At 40.7% G+C, this 21,045-nt stretch overlaps 2 protein-coding genes across 13 annotated transcripts in view; one reads left to right on the top strand and one right to left on the bottom strand.

Moving 5' to 3' along the window:
* Positions 1-1,480: 1,480 nt before the first annotated feature.
* RLIG1 (RNA 5'-phosphate and 3'-OH ligase 1) lies at positions 1,481-14,303 on the top strand. Of its 4 annotated transcripts, none has more exons than XR_010610623.1 (9): positions 1,481-1,586; positions 3,319-3,436; positions 3,755-3,850; positions 4,875-5,045; positions 7,178-7,294; positions 7,685-7,879; positions 8,850-9,019; positions 9,579-10,471; positions 14,241-14,303. XR_010610623.1 is itself a non-coding variant. In XM_065669853.1 (8 exons), exons 1-8 carry the CDS (start codon positions 1,497-1,499, stop codon positions 9,765-9,767), a joined length of 1,146 nt encoding a protein of 381 aa, XP_065525925.1. In that variant the 5' UTR covers positions 1,481-1,496; the 3' UTR covers positions 9,768-11,055. The 4 variants fall into 4 exon arrangements, 2 of the variants coding, with proteins under 2 accessions (XP_065525925.1, XP_065525941.1); XR_010610627.1 differs by having other exon boundaries at positions 9,579-9,849; positions 14,241-14,259; XM_065669853.1 differs by lacking the exon at positions 14,241-14,303 and having other exon boundaries at positions 9,579-11,055.
* CEP290 (centrosomal protein 290) overlaps positions 10,486-21,045 on the bottom strand; it is a 50,578-nt gene continuing 40,018 nt past the window's right edge. For 7 of the 9 annotated variants that reach the window (XM_065669756.1, XM_065669785.1, XM_065669778.1 and 4 more), the window contains 10 exons: positions 20,845-20,979; positions 20,485-20,571; positions 15,944-16,108; positions 15,509-15,631; positions 15,030-15,190; positions 14,229-14,370; positions 12,750-12,823; positions 12,492-12,595; positions 11,560-11,663; positions 10,486-11,291 (listed from right to left, as the gene is read on the bottom strand). In XM_065669756.1, the coding sequence (XP_065525828.1) occupies positions 11,103-11,291; positions 11,560-11,663; positions 12,492-12,595; positions 12,750-12,823; positions 14,229-14,370; positions 15,030-15,190; positions 15,509-15,631; positions 15,944-16,108; positions 20,485-20,571; positions 20,845-20,979 (1,284 nt within the window). In that variant the 3' untranslated portion in view covers positions 10,486-11,102. Of the gene's footprint in view, positions 11,292-11,559; positions 11,664-12,491; positions 12,596-12,749; positions 12,824-14,228; positions 14,371-15,029; positions 15,191-15,508; positions 15,650-15,943; positions 16,109-20,484; positions 20,572-20,844; positions 21,036-21,045 lie in introns of those variants that run through there. The other 2 variants (XM_065669805.1, XM_065669815.1) reach the window with 2 other exon arrangements.

Below are 21,045 nucleotides of genomic sequence, written 5' to 3' on the forward strand. Positions count from 1 at the left end.
CATTCCGGTGTTTCTTTACTGTAAAATGTAGTAGGGTGCTAAGTGTTAACTGCTTACATTGCTGGCGTTCCTTACTTTTTCTTGCTTCCATGATGTCCAGTGCCACAGCAGATAGAGCAACGGACACATGGATCGCTAACAAAAACCTCTGTTCCCGTTCAGGTCCCTGGCTGCCTCTGAACAAAAAAAAAAAAAAAAAATATTTGGGGGGAAATTAAATTTTGGTCAAGGAAATCAGTGAAGGCATGCTGTTATCTCCAGCTCATGGGGTCAAATCCGCAGTAGTGAGCGACATCAGTGACTTGGAAATGAACACTTATGAGCACTTTTTTATAAAAACCTGGAATTCAGGGAAAACCAGCAAACAGAAAATCACAAAGTAAAAAAACCCAACAAACTCCTCAAGAACCCAGCCCAGCAGTGCATGGTGACGAGACGCACAGGACAGATCAGCAGAGCACAACGGTGCTGCACGTCATTGGTGTGCCAGGGCAGGACTGACTGGGGCACACAGGGGAAGGAGAATTGAGGAAAGCAGATGAGGGCCATGAGTAAGGGGCCATCAGTGGGCAGCGGCAGCCCTCTGGGAAGGCCAGGTCAGCTGTGCCAGGGGCTAACCACACAGAGGCTCTGTACTTGTGCAGCTGCGCCTACATGAGGAACAGAAGCAGGGCTGGTCAGGAAGCACCGATTCCGCACTGGCTTTGTGTGGCAAAGACGTGGTAGCTGGGGGCTACAGGGAGAAGCTGCTGGAAGCTTCCCATGTGTCCAACAGGGCCAATGCCAACAAGGAGGAAGGGACTGGTGGGGGGAAGGTGCTGGGAGATTTGACTTTTATTTTTTCATGCGTCTGCTCGCATGCAATTAGCAATAAAGTGAGAGAAGAGGCTGAGTGATGTCTGTCCGTGTCCTTGTGTCGACCCACGAGCCTTTCGTTGTGTGTTCTCCCCTCTGTGCAGCTGAAGAGGGCAGTGAAGGAGCAGCTTTGGCGGGTGCCTGTCATGCAGGCAACCCGGCAGAGACTCAAGGGTTGTAGGCCGAGGCAGAGCGCCTGGGCAAGGACAGGAGGCGGCTGTCCTGAGGGGGAGGTCCCCGCAGCCTGGGGCCTCAGGCCGGCCTCGGCCTCGGCCTCGGGCTCGGGCTCAGCCTCGCGGCCGCCCGGACCCATGTCCCAGCACGGCTGTGGCACCCGGGGCGGCGCTGGCCCGGCGGGAGCTGCCGCTGGGGAAAGCGGAGCTGCCCCAGGCCCGCGGCCGGGCGCGGCGGCGGAGAGCGGCGGAAGCGGTACCGGGCTGCGGGCTGTTGAAAACGGACAACCCCATCCACCCCACCGCGCCCAGGGCTGGGCTGGGCCGCGCCGCAGATGCCGGCGGGGCGGCAGTAACAGGCTCCGCCTCCCGTGGCGCCCCGCGGGAGCGGCGCAGGCGCAGAGTGGGCTCGGCGCGGGGCTGGCGGCAAGGAGGTGGGTTGGGGCTGGGGCGGCTGGGGCCGTGATCATGAGGCGTCGGGGAGCGGTGCAGCGGAAGGTGCCGTGTTTGTTCGTGACGGAGGTGAAGGAGGAGCCGTCGGCCAAGCGGGAGCGGCAGGTGGCCGGGGCGGCACGGGGCCGGGAGGGCAGTAGGAGGTGGGGGCCCCAGTTTCCGCGGCGGGGCCGAATCCGGTGCTGGGCCAGCTGAGCGGAGCCCACCCGAGGGTGTGAGTGAGGCGAGTGGTGATGGGTTTGGCTGCAGGTCTCTGGCGAAATGATCGGTGGCGAATCCAGGTGCTCACGCAGGTGTCGGGAATGGTCACGGCAAGGAACGAGCCTGCTCCAACATGGACAGATTGGGAGCTGTGTAAAACTGTCGTGCCATGCCCGCCTGTGAGCCTTGTGGGGAATAAACACGCTTTTTTTCTCTTTTTTTCTTTTTGGTTGTGATCCAGGAAGTAACAGGGTTATGCGAGAAGAATTTCTTTGAGGCTGTAAGACGTGGGATATCTAATAAGGGGAAAGTAGTGGATCCGAATCAATGTTACGACTTCCTGAGATGGAAATGGCAGTGTCAAGACAGGCTGGGGTGTGATTCACCTCTCTAGCCATAGACCTTCAGTCTTTCTTACCTGGTTTTAGTAGCAGTACCTACTGTTTTCTGTCAGCTGCATGGTGAACTTGTATCCATGTGGGTGACTTTCACCCTTTAATATTTCGCTTCTGGACGGAAGAGCTGAAATGATTGCCAAGACTTCAGTAACTAAGTTGTTCAACTCTGAGTAGCAACACCATCATGGTAATGGTCATGTAAGGGTCTCCCTATATATTTTTTTAATTCATAGAGAAGAAACCATTAGGGGATTAGATCTAGAACTGGCATAAGCTGTGTTTCCCCTTTTTTCAAACTGCAGGCAAGAATTCCAGAGGGGGTTCTGTTTGCTAGGGAAGAAGGGGGGGGAGGTGGGGGGGGTCAGAAAGCCAAGGGGAATTTTACCTTCCTACCCTGAAAGCTTTTCATGTAATCTCATAAAATTGTCATAGATGATTACAGATCTGGTTTCTAAAATAGAAACCAGACCATTTATGCAAAGAAAGCCTGTAGAAAGTTCTCATTTTATGAATTCAGAGTTCTGTTTTGATATTTACAACTCATAGGTGTCCTGGGAGAGAGGAGGGAGGGGAGATGGTTTTGTGGGAGCGTTTGAATCCAAACACAACTGATGATATGTTTATAGTGATGCTGTTACAGAACCCTGCTTAGAAATATGGAATAGTTTTGGCTGGCTGTTTATTTCAGATTCCTGGATCACTTGTGTCTTTGCTCTTTGAAGTGGAAGACTGTTTAGTTGGCAGCTCTGATACCAAGTGTGTAACACCAGGATGCTTTTGCTACCTTATGTTGCACTGGCCTGTGTATTTCATGGCATAAAATGGTGCTGTTGGCTTCCAGCTCCAAACTGAGAGCTTGGAGCGGCTCATCGGGATGATTTTCTGTTGCCATTGTAATACAGGAAGGCACATCTCCAAACATTGCAGCATTAGCCTGGAACTTCTAGTTTATATGCACTACTTGAAGTGCATAAAATGGCAAAATTATCTCTAAATAATAATCAAGTGTTGAAAAGGGGGAGCGTGTTTGCAAACAGACTGCCTTTGGTCTTTTGTCTTAGACATTTTCTAAGCTGCCATGTCTTGAAACACTGGTGTATTTTGATAGGATTAGAAATCAGGAATAGGATGAGTAAGGCTTAGCTTACAGAGTCCAGTTGTCAGGAACAAGAATCCACATGAGAAAAAGAGAGTAATCTAGCCATGATGAGGGTTTAAAATATCTGTCTTTTTTTCAGCCATTTAAAGTTTTGGCTACTGAAACTATAACCGCAAAGGCAATAGAGGCAGATATATACAGTGCAATTCCTACTGAAAAGGTGGATGGAACCTGCTGTTACGTAACTACCTACAAAGGTAATGCAACAGATCTATGTGCAGTTTCCTCATGCTGAGTAGAAGCCTTGTTTTATGTAGCTTTTGCTTTTGTTGTGAGATTTATTGGATTACAGCTTTTGTGAATGCAGCTGCCATTGAAGATCTTGATCATGCAGTAATAGTTACCGTAACCACAGGTCCATGTAGTCTAATGAATGTATGAATTTATGTAGTATCTTTGGCTGTAAACTTTCGCTTATTGCAAATGAGAATTCATATCTTGTCTTTTGTGCACTTGATTTCAGCGGTTATGGTCACCTCAGTAAACTGCTGGTTTTCTTTCTCTGGAAACTCTAGGGCAACCCTATCTGTGGGCTAGGCTGGATCGTAAACCTAACAAGCAAGCTGAAAAAAGGTTTAAACAATTATTGTATTCACAGGAAGATTGCAAAGGTTGGTGAAGATTTCTTACCTTTTTTTTTATTTTCCAATATAAGTTAATTTAGTTTGAAAAATGGCTCTCATCTGATGCAGGAAATGTCAGTGATCATACTCAGATTTTTTTCTAATGTCACTCTTCAAGAGAACTTTAGAGTCAACTGGGGAAAGACATACCAAAAGCAGTGCAGTAGGTGAGATAAGGGCTGGCATGGTATCGCTAGTGGGTGACAATGGCTGTGGGAATGTTTACAGGTCTCCTGGGAGCATGGAGAGCTCAGGAGTGTATCTGAAATTCTTGTACACCAGTGCATGCAGTATGAGAAGCAAACAGCATGAAATGGAAGCATTGGTTAGCTCCCAGAATTACAATATCATTGGTATTATTGATACTTGATGGAACGAGTGACACGATTGGAGTGCTGGGAGGGAGGCCTACAGGAAATTTAGGAGGGATAGAGAGGGCAGGTGAGGTGGAGGTGTTGCACTGTGCATAAGGGAAAGGTTTGACTCTACAGTCTGTATGGTTAGTAGGTGATGCAGTTGAGGAGGAGGGGAATGTAAAACAAAGGAGATATTGTAGAGGGTTGTCTACTTCCAATAGCCCAGCCAAGATGCAAGCAGCAATAAGTTATTTCATAGGCAATTAGGAGATGTTTCTGGATTGGTAGCCCATGTCCTTGTGGGAGATTGCGACTTCCCAGACATCAACTGGGAATATCATACCGCTGTGATGAGCAAGTCTTGGAAATTCTTGGAAAGTTTGTAGGAGATAACTTCTTGTCACAGGCATTCGATGAGCCAACTAGGAAAGATGCCCTCCTAGACTTCCTGTTTGTGAATAGAGTAGAACATGGGGGACATGATGGTAGGTGGCTTACTTGGCTACAATGATCGTGTAGTGGTCGAGTTTAAAATTTTCAGAGCAGTAGGAAAAAAGGACAGCAGAGTTGCTATCTGGACTTCAGGAGAGCAAACTTTAAGCTACTCAGGGAGTTATTTAGCAGAGTACCCTGAGAATCTGCTTTTGAATGCTTAGGAGTCCACAAGTGCCAATCAGTCTTTAAGAACTACTGTTCAGAAGCATGGGAGCAGACAATTCCACTGTGTTGTAAGTCAAGCAAGGGGGGCAGAAGACCAGCTTGGCTGAACAGGGAACATCTTCTGGAGCTGAAGAGGAAAAAGAAATCCTATGATCTCTGGAAGCAAGGTCAGGCTTTGCTGGAGTATTACAGAGACATGGTTTGTATATCATAGAATTGTAGAGTAGTTAGGGTTGGAAAGGACTGTAAGATCATCTAGTTCCAACCCCCCTGCCATGGACAGGGACACCTCACACTAAACCATGTCACCCAAGGCTTTGAACACTGCCAGGGATGGAGCATTCACAGCTTCCCTGGGCAACCCATTCCAGTGCCTCACCACCCTTACAGTAAAGAACTTCTGCCTTATATCCAGTCTAAACTTCCCCTTTTTAAGTTTTAACCCATAACCCCTTGTCTTAGCACTACAGTCCCTAGTGAAGAGTCCCTCCCCAGCATCCTTATAGGCCCCCTGCAGATACTGGCAGGCTGCTATGAGGTCTCCACGCAGCCTTCTCTTCTCCAGAAAAAAAAATTATGCAGGAAAAGGACATGAAGGGCTAAAGTTCTATTAGAGTTGAAACTGGATGGTGGTGTTTCAGTTAACAAAAAGGGCTTTTTTATGTATGTTAGTAGCAAGAGGAAGTCTAAAGAAAACATTGCGCCAGTATTTGTTGAATATAGTTTTCTGGCCAATAGGGATGAAGAAAAAGCAGAGGGTTTTGCTTCAGTCTTTAATAATACTGATAGCCCTTTGGCTGCTTGGTCCTCTCAGTCAGAATGACTTGCCATGTGTGGATGCTGGAATTGTAGGGAACAAGCTGTATCAGCTGGATGTTCACAAGTCCATGGGGTTTGATGGGATACATCCCATCAGGTGAGGGAGCTAGTCCTGTTAGGGCAGGACCCTACCAAAGGGTCTTGGGAGTTGGGAAGTCCCCGCTGACTGGAATCTAGCCAGTGTTACTCCAGTCCACAAAAAGGGCATGAGGGAAGGCCAGGGGACCTACAGACCTGTTAGTCTAATGTTGGTTGCAGGAAAAATTACGGAGAAGATTCTACTTGGTTCTGTTGAAAGTCATTTAAAGAATAATGCAGTCATCTGACACAGTCACATGGGTTTACAAAGGCAAAGTCCTGTTTAACTAATTTGGTATTCTTCACAATTAGGTCACCTGCCTACTGGATGAAGGGAAGGTGGTGGAGGTAGTTTTTCTGGACTTTAGTAAGGCTTTTGATACTGTCCCTAACAGAATCCTTCCGGACAGGCTGGCCACCTGTGGGGACTAAGAAGGTTCACAGTGTGCTTGGTGAAGAAGTAGCTGAAGGGCAGAGCTCCAAAGGTTGTAGTGAATGGGACTGCGTTTGGCTGGGGACTGGTCACCAGTGGTGCTCCTCAGGACTCAATTCTAGGGCCAGTTCTGGTTGACAGCAGGCTCAAATGGTTGACAGCAGCGTGCCCTGGCAGCCCAGAGGGCAAACTGCATTCTGGGGTGCATCATACCAGTATAACCAGCTGCTCAAAAGAAGTGATTATCCTGCTGTATTCAGTGTTGGTGGAGCCTAACCCTGAATCTGGTGTGCAGTTCTGGGCCCTAGAGCTTGAAGGACATTAAGGTTCTTGTATGCGTTCAGAGGAAGGCAACAATGGTGGTAACGGGGCTGGAAAGAAGGTACTCTGAGTACTTTGGGCTTGTTGAGTTTGCAGAAAAGGAGGTTGAGGGGTGATCTATTTTCTCTCCACGGCTTCCTGAGGAGGGGAAGTGGAGAGGGATTTAGACATTAAGAAGCTTTTCTTTACTAAAGGGTGGTCAAATACTGGAAGAAGCTTCCTAGAGAGGTGGTCAATGTCCCAGGCCTGTCACTGTTCAAAAGGCATTTTGACAATGCCCTTAACAACAACAACATGCTTTAAGTTTTGGTCAGCCCCGAATTGGTCAGGCAGTTGGACAGGATGATTGTTGTGGGTCCCTTCCAACTGAAATTCTGTTCTGTTTTGTTCTTATCTTGTTCCACTTTAAATACAATGTTGGCTATTTAGATGACTAGTTTTACATCTTAGTTTTGAACTTTTAAACTACGCCATCCTAATTATAGACTGCCTGAGTGTGCCAGATTTTAGTGCTTGTACTAATTGGGACTACTGTCAGTAAAACAAAGTTTAGATCAGTGGTATTTCAATAGTTGCATTGAAAGACGATCAAAACGTAAAATTGGCTATGAGTCTGCCAGGAACTAAATGTCGTACTTATACATCTAGAATTTGCTTGGAACATTGAAGAGGATTTCAAGCCTGTTCCAGATACCTGGATTCCAGCAAAGGACATAGAGTTCTCTAATGGCAGTCCCTTGCCTGATGAAAACGGACATATGCCAGGTACTTAAGATTCAGAATGGGTAAAGTGGGTGGGGGGAAATCCATTTTTGAAGTTAATTAGAATTAGTTGTAGCGTAAAAAGTAGTAGTTAACATATTCAAAAGAAGAATTGGAATGTCATTCATTCACTGTCTAGAAAGGCTTTGTTCTTCTGACACAATGAAAATAATTGCAGTTTGCTGTACAGTCTTACAGGGCTTCAGCTGAAGGCATAGTTGTCCTGTTTCCATTCCTCTGACATTTCTCTGAAGATACGACAGAGTTTCTCTTGTTACTCTTTCTGTTCGTAGTTAATGGTGTATATTGTTATTTTGGGTTTTAATGCATATACAGTTCTACTATATGTTTGATAACTTCAGGTATTCAGTAAAATGAAATGTTTTCTTCTAGGTTGGGTGCCTGTGGAGAAAAATAGTAAGCAGTATTGCTGGCACTCATCCGTTGTAAATTATGAGGCTGAAATAGCACTGGTATTGAAACACCATGCTGACCCAGGGCTTTTGGAAATCAGCCCAGTGCCATTATCAGAAATTTTAGAACAAACACTGGAGCTTATTGGGACTAATATTAATGCAAATCCATATGGTAAGTTTGTATGGTCTTTTCTTAAATACTTTTCTATTTGGTGATATTTTTGAGTTAAATTGATGCTTTTTTTTTTTTTTTTTTTTTTTAATTAGTTTTTTTAAAAGTTCCAAGGTAGCAGTGTAACCTTTTTAGAAAGGAGAGAAAGGGCTGGCTCAAAAAACACACCCAAAAATGCTTGCCTCAGAAAGCTGGGTTGTCATGAGACTATGTCTATTAAACCTGTTTTCATCTGCATGTTCTTCAGGAGTTACTAGAATGCTTTGCATTAGTCTTTAGTTGTTTAAAATATTACTTTTAAAATATTAAAATATTTAAGATTGTTAGTTTTTTTTTTCTTGCTCTTTTGATGTTCTTTATTCCATTAAACCAGAAAATTGTTTTTTTCTTTCTTGTAAAGTCATAAATTGCAATTTTTTTAAATTATAAAATCTTATTCATACTTTTTTAGGGAAATATAATTTAAGCTAAATTTTGGTTGTGGCTTCTCTGTGAAATCCTTACAACAAAAATAGGTATGAGCACAACTGATTTCTGTTAGGGTAACTTGCAAGGACAGATAGGAAAAATAGTACTATCTGGTCTAAGCATTTTCCCAGAATGTAAAGGAAATGCAGAAGTTTAATGGCTGTATTCTTAGATGGAGACTTATAATGGCTTCATTCTTAGATGGAGACTTATATTGAACAGTCAGCGAAGCAGCAATGCAGTTGTTAGCAGCCTGGCTTCAGTATTAATCTATATTCATAAGAAAATGTATAAATAAAAGGTTACATGAGGAAGAAACAGCTACATTTGATACTTAAAAGTACGTATTTAACTGTTCTGTCAAGAAGGTCTCTTAACTGTTACAGAATCTAATAAAAGTCTACCTTTAATAGTGCTTTAGATAGCCATAGTAACAAAAGTAAGGAAAATCTTAACATGCATAACTAGCAGCAGGTTTTGTTTTTTTTTTCTCTTGACATAGGATTAGGAAGCAAGAAGCAGCCTGTACATCTTCTTGTGCCTCATGGAGCATTTGAAATAAAGAATCCGCCCCCTTTGAAACAAAATGACATACTATCTTGGTTTGAAAGCTGCAATGAGGGTAAAGTGGAAGGAATTGTGTGGCACTGCAGTGATGGGTGTTTAATCAAGGTAAATACATATGTGGGCATGGGGAAGCAAAAGAGTTATTCATACTACTTAAAGTGAGGTATTCACTTCTTGTCTCGCTTTGCAGATTCTTTAGTAGTAATGTTCTCCTAGCAAGTGAGATGACAGTAGAATTAGTTAAGACAGTGAATCACTACAGTGGCAACATATTAAACTTTTTCATTATCTACATTATGCCAATAAAGTAATTGAGAAAATAAAATAATATTTTCTTGCCTCTCAGTATAGGAATCACTCAACATTTTAAAGCTTCGTTTCTTTATCTTAAAAATTCCTTTCTTGTTGACTTATAGAACAAGTATTGCTAATAAGAATGTGGGTTTTGATTAATTGGCAAGTTTGTATTTTTTTCTGAAGCTCTGGATGACACCTTGGTTCTAGTTTGTCTTGTGCTTTGCTGTTACTCATGTTACTCAGATAACTGCTTAATGATTCTAAGTGTCCCAATGCAGAGGATTTTCAAATTAAAGCACATGCAAGTTGGAACTGTTGGGCTACTATATCAAAACCTCTAAACTGATTTTACTTCTTTCTATTTTAGCTCCATCGCCATCATCTTGGCTTACGCTGGCCACTTGCAGAGACATACCTGAATTCTCAGCCTGTTGTAATTTCTTTTAATAGAGCTAAATATGACTGTGACTTTGAACCAAACAGTTTGTTTCACCATTTTTCAAACTTGAATGGTCAAAGATTTGACAGACTCCAAGATATTAAGTTTGATTCTTGAAATGATTTTTATGAGCTACATTCCTCTTGTGACTACCACAGAACTCTTTACAAATAATCTCCTATCTCAGGCGACAGCCTAGGTACTGTACAATGTTAAGTTTTTTCCTAAATGACCGATTTTATGTAATGAGAGATCCAACATCCAGAGCAGAGATCTAGCTTTTAGCATGGTTATTTTCAGTTCAGAAGAATGCTTAACTTTAGAATACATTTCTGGAAACTGTTAAAAGTGTCAGAAGTATACTGTAACACTGGCTGGTCCTACTGGCTTAGCTCATGAGTGCAATCAATTGTAAAATTTCCCTATCTTGCACTTTTATAAATATAATTATTATGACACTGTTGTATGTAGGATCTTGTTTCTTAACAGTAAAGGATGTATTTCAGGTGGGCCCATAAAATTGCATTTTTTATTTTTTATTTCAAAGTTGTAACAGTTTCTTTTGGTGGAAAACTTTTCAGTGGTATTACTTAACTGGTAAGCTGCAGCATTACACTATTACTCAAAAACCTACTCAAGCTATGTGCTACTTAAGTACTTCTACTATTTTGAGACAAAAAGTGTAAAAGAAAGTAAACTTCTATTTTAGAGATCCTGAGTAATTTGAGACATGACTTGGCTTAATAACACCCATTTTCAGACTGCATCTCAATTAGGAAACTTCATCAAGGGCGTATTAAGGAGATGACATATTAATAAAGGTGAGACTGCATGATTGTTTTGAGTTGGCTTTATTTTATCTGCGCTGTAAAAGTACAGGTCCAGCTATATAAAATATACAAAATGAAAAATTATTTAAACACCAAACAACCAAAAAGTATTGGTTGAAATACTACTATAACTTTATTTTCAATTCTTTGTTCTTGGATTTTCTAAAGTTTGAGGTAAAAACAATCAGGGATGTAAGAACAGATAGTCAGCACACTGACCCTGAGTCCACAGTTAAGGATGATAGCACGAGACAGCAGAATGAATTACGTATTTTCACTGATATGGAACTTGGCAGACTTAGTACATTTTAAGTTTCTTGACTTACAGGATAAGTCCAAGGTTGCAACTTCTCTTGACACCTGTGTATTACCCAAATTACTGTTCTAAATTAACATATAGTATTGCAAAGGGGCTGCGAGAGGTTAAATTCATTTTTGACTGGTGTATAGAAATACTGACCATAATGTGTTGACTAATCCAATTCTGTGCTCTTAGGTATGTGCCATACTATTGTAACTTTAATAGACTTGTACTATTCCAAGATAAAAAGATAAAATAAATACTATGAAATTGCCCCAGAATTTATTTACTGTATCAATACCGAGGACACTAAACACTAGCTTAATCAACAGAAACATTGCCTGGACTATCCCCTTGAATGCCAAACTCTTCAGAAAGCTGCTTTAGTTTCTCTTCTAAGATAATATTTTTTTTAACTTCTTCATTGTAGTTATATTTCAGATCTTCAATTTCTTCAAAAAACGAAGGGCCATAGTTTTCTAGTTCTCTTCTCAGCTTTTTTGTTTCTTCCTATTAAAAACAATGAAGGAATACACTACCTTTATCTGGAACTTGGGAAATACATGTCAACAACTTAAGTGGTAAATGATGAGATAATAATAAGCATGTTCTCTAGAGACACAAAAATCTCTCCGTGAACAACACATTCACTGACAAAAAACTGGGCTTCATAAACATAATGCTCAGAAATTGACTTTGCCATTAAATATTAGTTTAGATATTAAACAGCTCCTCCTAGGAAATCATTGTCTTGCCCAGGGTGATCCTTACAACTCACCCTTAATTGCTGTTTCTCCAACTCAGAGGCTTTCAGCTGTGTCTGGAGGTCAGCTACTTCCATTAACCTGTCATTTTTATCCTTCTGTAAAATTTCATTGGGACCTGCAAAAATAATGGTAATATTTGTTACAAAATTTAAGGTAATGAAAAACAATGATACAAATAATCTTGTCACAGTAATTCTGCATTCTCTGAAAGCTGAACAGTTTGTAACAGTGGGTAAACCCAATGGGGATCAACAGCCACCAAAAATTCAAGTCACTGGGGCTTTTCTTTAGTTCTTGTACAAATTAAGTGGCTGTGTCTAGCTCCTATAACTGAATGCAATGTTCCCATTGCCAGTCCTGCATTCAGTTTCTCTGAATTAAATGCAGGAAATATGATAATAACATAGTGTAAGGATCTTGTTAACTGTATTCATCATTTCAAAAAGGGTTAGTTTTTCTTTTCCCAGTCATATGGCAATGTGCTGCTCTATAGTGCTCTGTTTTTCCCTTGGGAGTCTTAAACTATTCCCAGAGCTGCTATCTGGGAAGAGATGAATAGAATTCTATGGCAGCTTTGAACCCAAGGCAAAAGGGGAAAGCAAGAGGTTTTCAATGAATGACACCTTACAAGAAGTCTTTTGAGATTTATAAAGCAAAGTGATGAACTATACATCCTCTTGGAAAGGGAAGTATGACAAATATTACAGCCTCTTGCTCAAGATCGTAAACATCTCCGCAATTAGTTAACACTTTTCTATAAAAATCTTGTGTAAGTAACTCCAAAATCCAAGACCTTAATTTGCTCCAGTTTACACTACTCTGTAATCAATATAATTCAGGTAATTCTGTAGATTTATTACCATTTTGCACATACATTTTAACCTATTTTTACTTAAGGACCCAAATACAGGAGGATCATCATTTTAGTATTGAAAACGATTACCAGCTGCAGAAACTTCACTTGTACATGTGTGCATGCGGTGCTTATAATCTTCCACCTGCTGAGCTAGCTCTGCTTTGTCTTTCTGTAATCGGTTATTAGTTAATCTGGAATACAAAACAATTTTAGAATAATTTTTAAAAACTGTTAAAATATGTTAGAATATAAAATATACAAGTAAAAATCGCAGTGGCCATTTCCTTATTATTCTCATGTATATTGGCTGAATTATTTATTTAGTTATATTAAAGGGTACATTACCTTAAAAGCTGAAGATCCCTGAAAAGGCTCTGCTCTGTCCTTGTACCTTCAGGAAACTGTTTAAGAAGCTCAATCTTAAAAGAATAATTAAGAAAGTTTTACTCTTGAAACAATATCCAGAGATAATACAGTTCAGATGGAGTTCTCTTTGATACCAAATTAGAAAAATGAATGAAAATAATACTAAGGACATAACCAAGTATTAGATTATCAGAGTGTTCATCTGCTGACAGTTTTCACAAAGCTAATTATCTACAGAGGGGTGTAGCCTCTTCAAGTGCTTTTCAGTAGAGGATGCAGGAGCAAAAAATACGAAACTATATATTTGAATGCAGTGACAATTTATGAGCTCTCCTAAGGCTACTGTCAGTGACAGCTGTTTGTTCTATTACTAACTTAAATGGTAAGGATTTGGGTTTGGGGTTTTTTTTTGGTTGGTTGGTTGGTTTATTTTTTTTTTTTTTTAATGACAGTCTCTTGTTTCTTTGTAGCTACCCTTGACACATCCCTTCGTCAGTATTTGAGACACAAAAGAAACTGGGAAGTGTGTTGCTCCATAGTAGTATCACATAATGGAATAATTTTCTCTCTGTGTTAATTTTGCTGCTGTTGTACACTTCCTGTTAATAATCAAGACTTTAGAAAAGGAAAACCAAGCACAAATTAACAAAATAATTGTTTTATAGCACTCAATTCCAAGTTCTATTTATTGAATGCATTTAGTTGCCTACAGAAAATATATGACTTCCTATATTGGAAGTTGTGTGTTTGATACGTTACAACAAGAATAGCCAGTACAAGATGCCTGGGGAACAAAACCCTGCATGTATTAATAAATGAGAGGATGGAAGCTAATCTAGGTGGATAGTCCTGGGGCTACATCTGCAGAGTACTTAAAAGCCAAAATTTGATACATCTTTTCAAAAGTACCAGAGTTTAAAATTTATCAACTCTTCCATGTGTGAAATAATATTTGTATGACTTATTAGGGACTGCATATTCAGAGGCCATATTGGTAGTAGGCATGAAGATCCATACCCTTTATGATGGCAGAGTTAATCAGTCCCCCCAGAAAGACCTGGAAGAGGTAAGTTCCTGCAGCAAACTCACTCCTGCAGTGGAACAAGCTAGAAAGATTTTATTTGAAGCATCTGTACCTACATGTGATAAATGAAGCTATCATTAAAGAAACCAAAAACAAAAAAACCCAACAACAAACACATGGAAGAATACAACAGAAAAAAAAAAAAACTCCCCTAAGGCTGCAAGTCAGAAATATGTGTTGATAATCTGTAGTAAACCTCATTAATGGCTAAAACATGTAAATGTACAATTACAGCAACCAGGGCTGAAAAAAACCCATAAAAAGATGGATCAGAGAAAAATAACAAACCAAACTCTGCCCATATAGATGTTAGAAAGAAATTAATTAATATTAAGCAATTTATTCTCAGAGTCATCTGGCTAAATTTTACTCACTTGTTCTTTTAGATCTTGCAAGTTTTTATCAGCATTCTGTTCACGTTCTGTTGCTTCCTGCAGCAGCCGTTTAAGGTCAGTAATGCTTTGTGTTTTTTTAGCAATATGCATTTCCATTTCCTTTATCTTCGTTTCGTGTATCCTGGCAGTATTTTTATTTAGAGAAAGATAAGAGCAGAAGCTAATACTTTTGCAGAAATAGAGACTAAAATATCTGTAGGAGATTAAATGCCATAAAATACTCTCTAAAATATGTTTGGGGCATTGGTCTTAAAAATAAGTGAGCTGAAAGAAGCATAAAGAAAAATACATTTTTAATCTTAGAATAAAGGCTTTTGCAAGCCTTACACCTTTGTGGATCTTACTTAGTGCCTGTACTTTATTAAAGGGGGACTGGAATCTTTTTATTCTATTACATGTAAACCCTAAACTACCTCCTGCTGAAAACATGCACATCTGTTATTGATACAGCATGCACATGGGTTGGGTCTTACTTCAGTGTCATATCTTTGATTGATTGAAATAAATTAAGGTACTGAGAAAGGGCTAATATAGATACCAAAGAAGGGAGATAAGTAACTGGCTACTCTGTAGAAGGAGCTGACAGGCCAGTATTTAAGGACACCAGATCTCTGTTTGACCTTTATACTGATTCTACATATTGATATATAATCAGAAAATAAAATACTGATAATATTAAACTATCTTGAAAAGAAGAAAGAAATTATGAAAATACAAGCCTAATTTGTTTGCTAATATTTAAAGAGAAATTACCTTCCTTACTTCATTCTCAATTCCTACCTTGTTACAATGGACTTCCAGCTTTTGCTGTCAGCTCCATCAATTTGGCTCTCAGCCAAATTTAGCCTCTTAATGGTTTCCTCCAGCTGTACTGTTAACTTCTCATTTAATATCTCCAAGTTATTCTTTGCTATTCGTAGCTTCTCTCCATTGTCAGCTTCCTATTATTCAGTAAAAACAAAAGTTTATGGAATACTTAACCTAACGAAGCTCAGCATTATCCGAAGTGACGGTGAGATAGGGTCAGTGCTGATTTAGAGGAAAACTACCTACAAGATCACTACTGCTGTAACTTCTAAATTCTGTCTTTGGCTGCTCCTTGGATGTCTCCCCTCCACGTATAATTAAAAATTCTATCATAGCAATATCAGTTCTTAGAAAAGTGTCCCATCCATATCAACCATTAAAAAAAATATATAAATACACTTACCACAACCAGTAACTAATGGAAATCGAGGGATGCATTACAATGATCATACCTTTTTCAGTTCTTTACGCAGCCTCTCGTTTTCAGTAATGACTTTTTCCATTCCTTTGGTTTTAGAGTCATGATGCATACTCAGCTGGTCCCCCACATGAAGTTTCATCTTTTCCATTTCAGACTAAATATCAAACAGTTTCTTAAAATACATATACATTGCTTAGTAGAAAATTTCAGATCTCCATTTTTAAAGCATGGCATAGTGACAGCTACCTAGCTCAATGAACATAACATTTAATCATGTATTTAAATATATCCTTAAGGCACAGAGTGCCATTACAGTTCTGCTTTTCTGTTCTACAGCTTTCATATTCGGTGTTTTTAAAACACTTTTCTGCCAATCAATATCAATAACAGGCTTGCTGTTCCATTTTCCTACTAACTTGCATGCTAACCTGCTATCTGAATATAGTTGCTGGAGAGATATTAGTACCTTTAGACTCTCATTTTCCTGTTCAAGACCAAGTAATTTCTCATTAGAAACCACAGCTGGAGTTTTTTTCAGATCCTCATTTTCTCTTTGGACTCTCTCTACAACCTTTTTCATCAAACCAATTGTTTTTTCCAATTCTGCAACTGTCTTTCCACTTCTACCAGCCTATAGAGAGGAAAGAAAAAAAGTCAAAGGAAGTAAACAGTTCATCTTAACATTCTGAGATACTCCAAATCTTATCACTTATTTCCCCACTGCAATGTCTATTTATAAAAAAGATGTTATATTTTGATGCGAGTTGAGCCCTGAAGTTTCTTGCATACTTAGCTCCTCAAAGTCAAGACAGCAGCTCCTTCATTTTCTGTGTTACTCAAGAAAGCTGCAGTTAGTCTCAAAATCTGCTGTGCTTTATGAACTAGACTGAAACATCAGCAAAATAAAGTACTGCTTCATTTTTTAGCTTTCTTGTAGAGCAATTCCCTCATCCAACAAACCACGCAACCGCTTGAATGCTAATACTGTCTGAAGGAAAAAAACTTCTGCTGGATTAAAGTGACAAGAATAACTACATCTTAAAGCATAAGTAAATCTCCCTTTTCCTAAGGCATATATTCTCCTTGCAGAGTGATAAATAAACAAATAAATGGGGGGGGGGGGGGAGAAGCTTGTAATTTCTCCATTTTTCTTCTTTCACTATGTTCCTTTCTGAGGTAGGAAAGCTCATAAAAGGTCTTCACATGCATTTATTTTCTCATCTTTGTAGTGACTGTTTTCCTCAGCTGTTTCTTGTTCTGGGCCCAAGTATCTCCTTTTCTTTCTAGGGAGGTAACGAGCACAGTATTGTGCAAATCGGGGAGAATTCTAGGCCCTGGAGTAAAACAAACACAGCAACAAAGTTCTGAAAGTAAAAATAACCTATTCTTTCTTCTCTAAAATAACTGTAGAGATTAGGAGGTTTGTGTTGGTATACAATAAAGAAAAACCTCTTGAGATCTTGGTGCCTGAAAAGGGAGGAAGATTTAGAATCTGTCCAGACCCTTTGCATGAAACACTTTTATAAACAGAATTTGCTTATCCAAAAACAACCACTGTATAAGAGATGGGCAGATACACAAGCAGTCCATGCAAAGTACAAGTTTAAGAATGAGAACTGTACAATCTTTTTCATACCCAGAAGCAGTACTCAATTCTCCTTGTATACTGAAAAAGCTACAAAGTCACTTACGAGATTTTACTGTCAGCTTCCTTTAAAAGGTCATACAAATAGTTTGGCAAGTTAGTGGCAAGGGAGATACTGGGAACTGCTGAAGCATTTTTTACCTGATTTCTGAAATATTGCTCTATTAAAGTACTTGACAAGAGCGAAGGTAAAATTTAATCACATCATGTTGCATAATACATCAAACAAAACACTAACAATAACTTAGGCTTTCTAACATCTGCATCAAATCAAAATCCTGTTTTAAATAAAAAAGCTGTAATGGTATTATGCACTTACATAAATACATTAATATAATTTTCAATATTAGGGCTTTAACTCCTATTTTTTTGTACAAATATGATTCCGAAGATAACTTTAATCCAAAAATCAAAATAAGGCCATGACAGTGTGTCGTGGGTTTACCAGGAGCCGTTTTGCTCCTTCTTAGTAACTGGTGCAAGCTCTGTGTTTTGACTTCCAGCCTGGGAACAGAGCTGATAACACCGATTGTTTTTAATTGTTGTTAAGTAATGTTTATTCTGGCCAAGGACTTTGGGAGTCTCATGCTCTGCTGGGGATGAGGGAGGCCGGGAGGAAGCAGAGACAGGACACCTGACCCGAACTAGCCAAAGAGGTATTCCATACCACAGCACGTCATGCCCAGGGAGGTAACTGGGAATTACCCGGAAGGGCACGCTCTCTCTTCCGGGGGGTTGAACTCGTTCGGCGGTGGTATTGTATTCTCTTGTTATTTTCTCTTATCAATATCATCACTGGTGGTAGCAGTAGTGATTTGTGTTATACCTTAGTTACTGGGCTGTTCTTATCTCAACCTCTGGGAGTTACATTCTCCTGATTCTCCTCCCCATCCCTCCGGCAGTGGGGAGGGTCGGGGGGGGGCGGTGAGTGGACAAGCTGTGTGGATCAGTTTAAACCACGACAGTTCTTTTTGGCGCCCAGCGTGGGGCACGAAGGGTTGAGATAACGACAGATCTGACCGGATTAATAGTCACTCGTCACAATGCTGATTTATTGGCTCTCAAAGCTGTTCCTCTTGATCTCACAGGTTCAGAACTCTGTACATTACATACAGCCAGTATTTGCTGTGGTAGTGTTTTTCAAGTGTGGGGCTTGGGCTAAGGTTTGTGTCTCATTGTACTTTATTATAATGACTTGTAATACAATAGAATCATTGATCATGAAACTGATTGGTCTTATGTTCCCAGTGTGGTCACCACCTTTATAATAACTTTGGGAGGTATATAATAAAGGTGCTTAGCAATTTCACATCTTTTTTCTCCTTCTTGGGGGGTCAACCTGTGAGGGAGACATTCTTTTACCCTCCTAGCCCCCCTCTCAGACCAGCTACAGCATCATTTGAGAGTTTTGAAGTTCTTGAATGGGCCCGTGACCGAGGGGTGGACTTAACAATGGACACTATTGCCTAGGTTATTCATGAGTGTGAAACATGTGCTGTAATTAAACAAGCCAAACAGTTAAAGCTTCTCTGGTATGGAGGACAATGGCTGAAGTACAAATATGGGGAGGCCTGGCAGATTGACTATATCACACTCCCATCAACCCGCCAAAGCAAGCGCCATGTGTTTACTATGGTGGAAACAACCACCAGATGGCTTGAAACATACGCCGTGCCCCACGCCACTGCCCGGAACACTATCCTGGGCCTTGAGAAACAGATTTTGTGGTGACACAGCACCCCAGAGAGAACTGAGTCAGGCAATGGGACTCATTTCTGGAATAACCTTATAGACACTTGGGCCAAAGAGCATGGCATTGAGTGGGTATATCACATCCCATACCATGCACCAGCCTCTGGGAACATCGAACGGTACAATGGGCTGTTAAAAACCACACTGAGAGCAATGGGTGGGGGAACCTTCAAGCATTGGGATACACACTTACCAAAGGCCACCTGATTGGTTAACACTAGGGGATCGGTCAATAGAGCTGGCCCAGCCCAGTCAGAACTTTTACATATTGTAGAGGGGGACAAAGTTCCTGTGGTGCACATGAAGAATTTGCTGGGGAAGACAGTCTGGGTTGTTCTGCTTCAGGTAAAGGCAAACCCACTCGTGGGATTGCTTTTGCTCAGGGACTCGGATATACTTGGTGGGTAATGCGGGAAGATGGGGAAGGCCAATGTATACCTCAAGGGGATTTGATTTTAGGGGAAAACAGCCAATGAACTTAATTGTGTGCTGTTGCCTGCTGTGTAATACTTTTATAGCCCATCAATTAGATGTCTTCAGGTCACCAGCGACTGGCCCTGACTTCCCTCCAACCATCATCCCAACAGAGAATGAATTCTGATAGAACCAGACAAGTTCTGCAGTGAAGGAACAATCAGCATCAGCAGGAAAGGATCCAACACTGCACACAGCTTTTCCTGCCCTGAAAGACTGTTACAAGGGATGGAACCCGACATCATGGACCAAATGGACTCAGCAGCTTTATAGGGACTGGTCCATGCACTAAGAGTGTACTGAGATAAGAGTGATGGTATACTGAAAATGTGGGATCTGAGCATGATGTGAATGGTATGGAATAAGGGGTGGATACTGTCCTGGGTTTACCAGGAGCCGTTTTGCTCCTTCTTAGAAACTGGTGCAAGCTCTGTGTTTTGACTTCCAGCCTGGGAACAGAGCTGATAACAACAATTAAAAACAATCGGTGTTAAGTAATGTTTATTCTGGCCAAGGACTTTGTGAGTCTCATGCTCTGCTGGGGATGAGGGGAGGCCGGGAGGAAGCAGAGACAGGACACCTGACCCAAACTGACCAAAGAGGCATTCCATACCACAGCACGTCATGCCCAGGGAGGTAACTGGGAGTTACCCGGAAGGGCACGCTCTCTCTTCGGGGGGGGGGGGGGGTCAAACTCATTCAGCAGTGATATCGTTATTCTCTTGTTATTTTCTCTTATCAATATTATCACTGGTGGTAGCAGCAGTGATTTGTGTTATACCTTAGTTACTGGGCTGTTCTTATCTCAACCTCTGGGAGTAACATTCTCCTGATTCTCCTCCCCATCCCTCCGGGAGTGGGGAGGGTCGGGGGGGGCAGTGAGTGGACAAGCTGTGTGGATCGGTTTAAACCACGACACAGTGCAACTATTTAATAGTGTAGCTCTAGTCCTTCTAATGGTCCCATTACCCAAATTTCATTGATTATTTTAATACTTTGGCAATAAAATAAACAAGTAAGAGGAATCCCTCTTTGCTTTTGGTTGATTCCAAATAATTTAGCTTTAATAAAACATTTCTTTGTTTTGTATTTTGGTTTCATTTAGTTACGATGAAAAATGCTGTTACAATACTCACGCCTCTAATGCTGCCCAGCTTTCGTTCAATATCTGCTTTCTCTTTCTTGAGAAGTTCACACATTTCTTTCAAGTCACCTACTTGGTCCTATAACAAACAAAGTAACAAGCCACTTATTTAGATTTCAAACTGAGGTGAACGGTAACAAAATTAGTTGGTTTATTTTAAAAAAAATTTAAAGAGAAATCAATTTCCCATGGCAATGGCACTTCTCCTCATCTCTACCAGCCATTCAACCTTCTCACCTTCCACAAAACCGTAAAAAACTTAATGTTATGTACAGGAAAGATAGAAATTTCTTTCTAAGCAATCCCCTAACTTTCTTCAGGGCAAAGGGGACTAAAGGTAAAAAGATGTTACCTTTAGTCTTGGCAAATCTTTATTGGCCTGCTCTAGCTGGAACCTTAGCTCAACGTTTTCAGATGACAATCTTAAATTTTCCTTTAAAACTTCTTGTTCTCTTTGGTATTGATCATCTGATCCCATTCCTGACGTCTTGAGGAAACAGGGAAAAAAAAGTGGTAATGCAGCAGTCATTGTATCAGTTGTAGCTAATAAAAA

This window comes from Lathamus discolor, chromosome 1 (assembly GCF_037157495.1).
Source record: "Lathamus discolor isolate bLatDis1 chromosome 1, bLatDis1.hap1, whole genome shotgun sequence".
Classification (NCBI taxonomy): domain Eukaryota; kingdom Metazoa; phylum Chordata; class Aves; order Psittaciformes; family Psittacidae; genus Lathamus; species Lathamus discolor.

Coding starts and splice junctions, on each gene's coding strand:
- RLIG1 (XM_065669853.1), top strand. CDS start 1,497: ATGAGGCGTCGGGGAGCGGTGCAGCGGAAGGTGCCGTGTTTGTTCGTG. Junction 3,851..4,874: donor TTCACAGGAAGATTGCAAAG/GTTGGTGAAGAT, acceptor TTGAATGCTTAG/GAGTCCACAAGTGCCAATCA. Junction 5,046..7,177: donor CTATGATCTCTGGAAGCAAG/GTCAGGCTTTGC, acceptor TTATACATCTAG/AATTTGCTTGGAACATTGAA.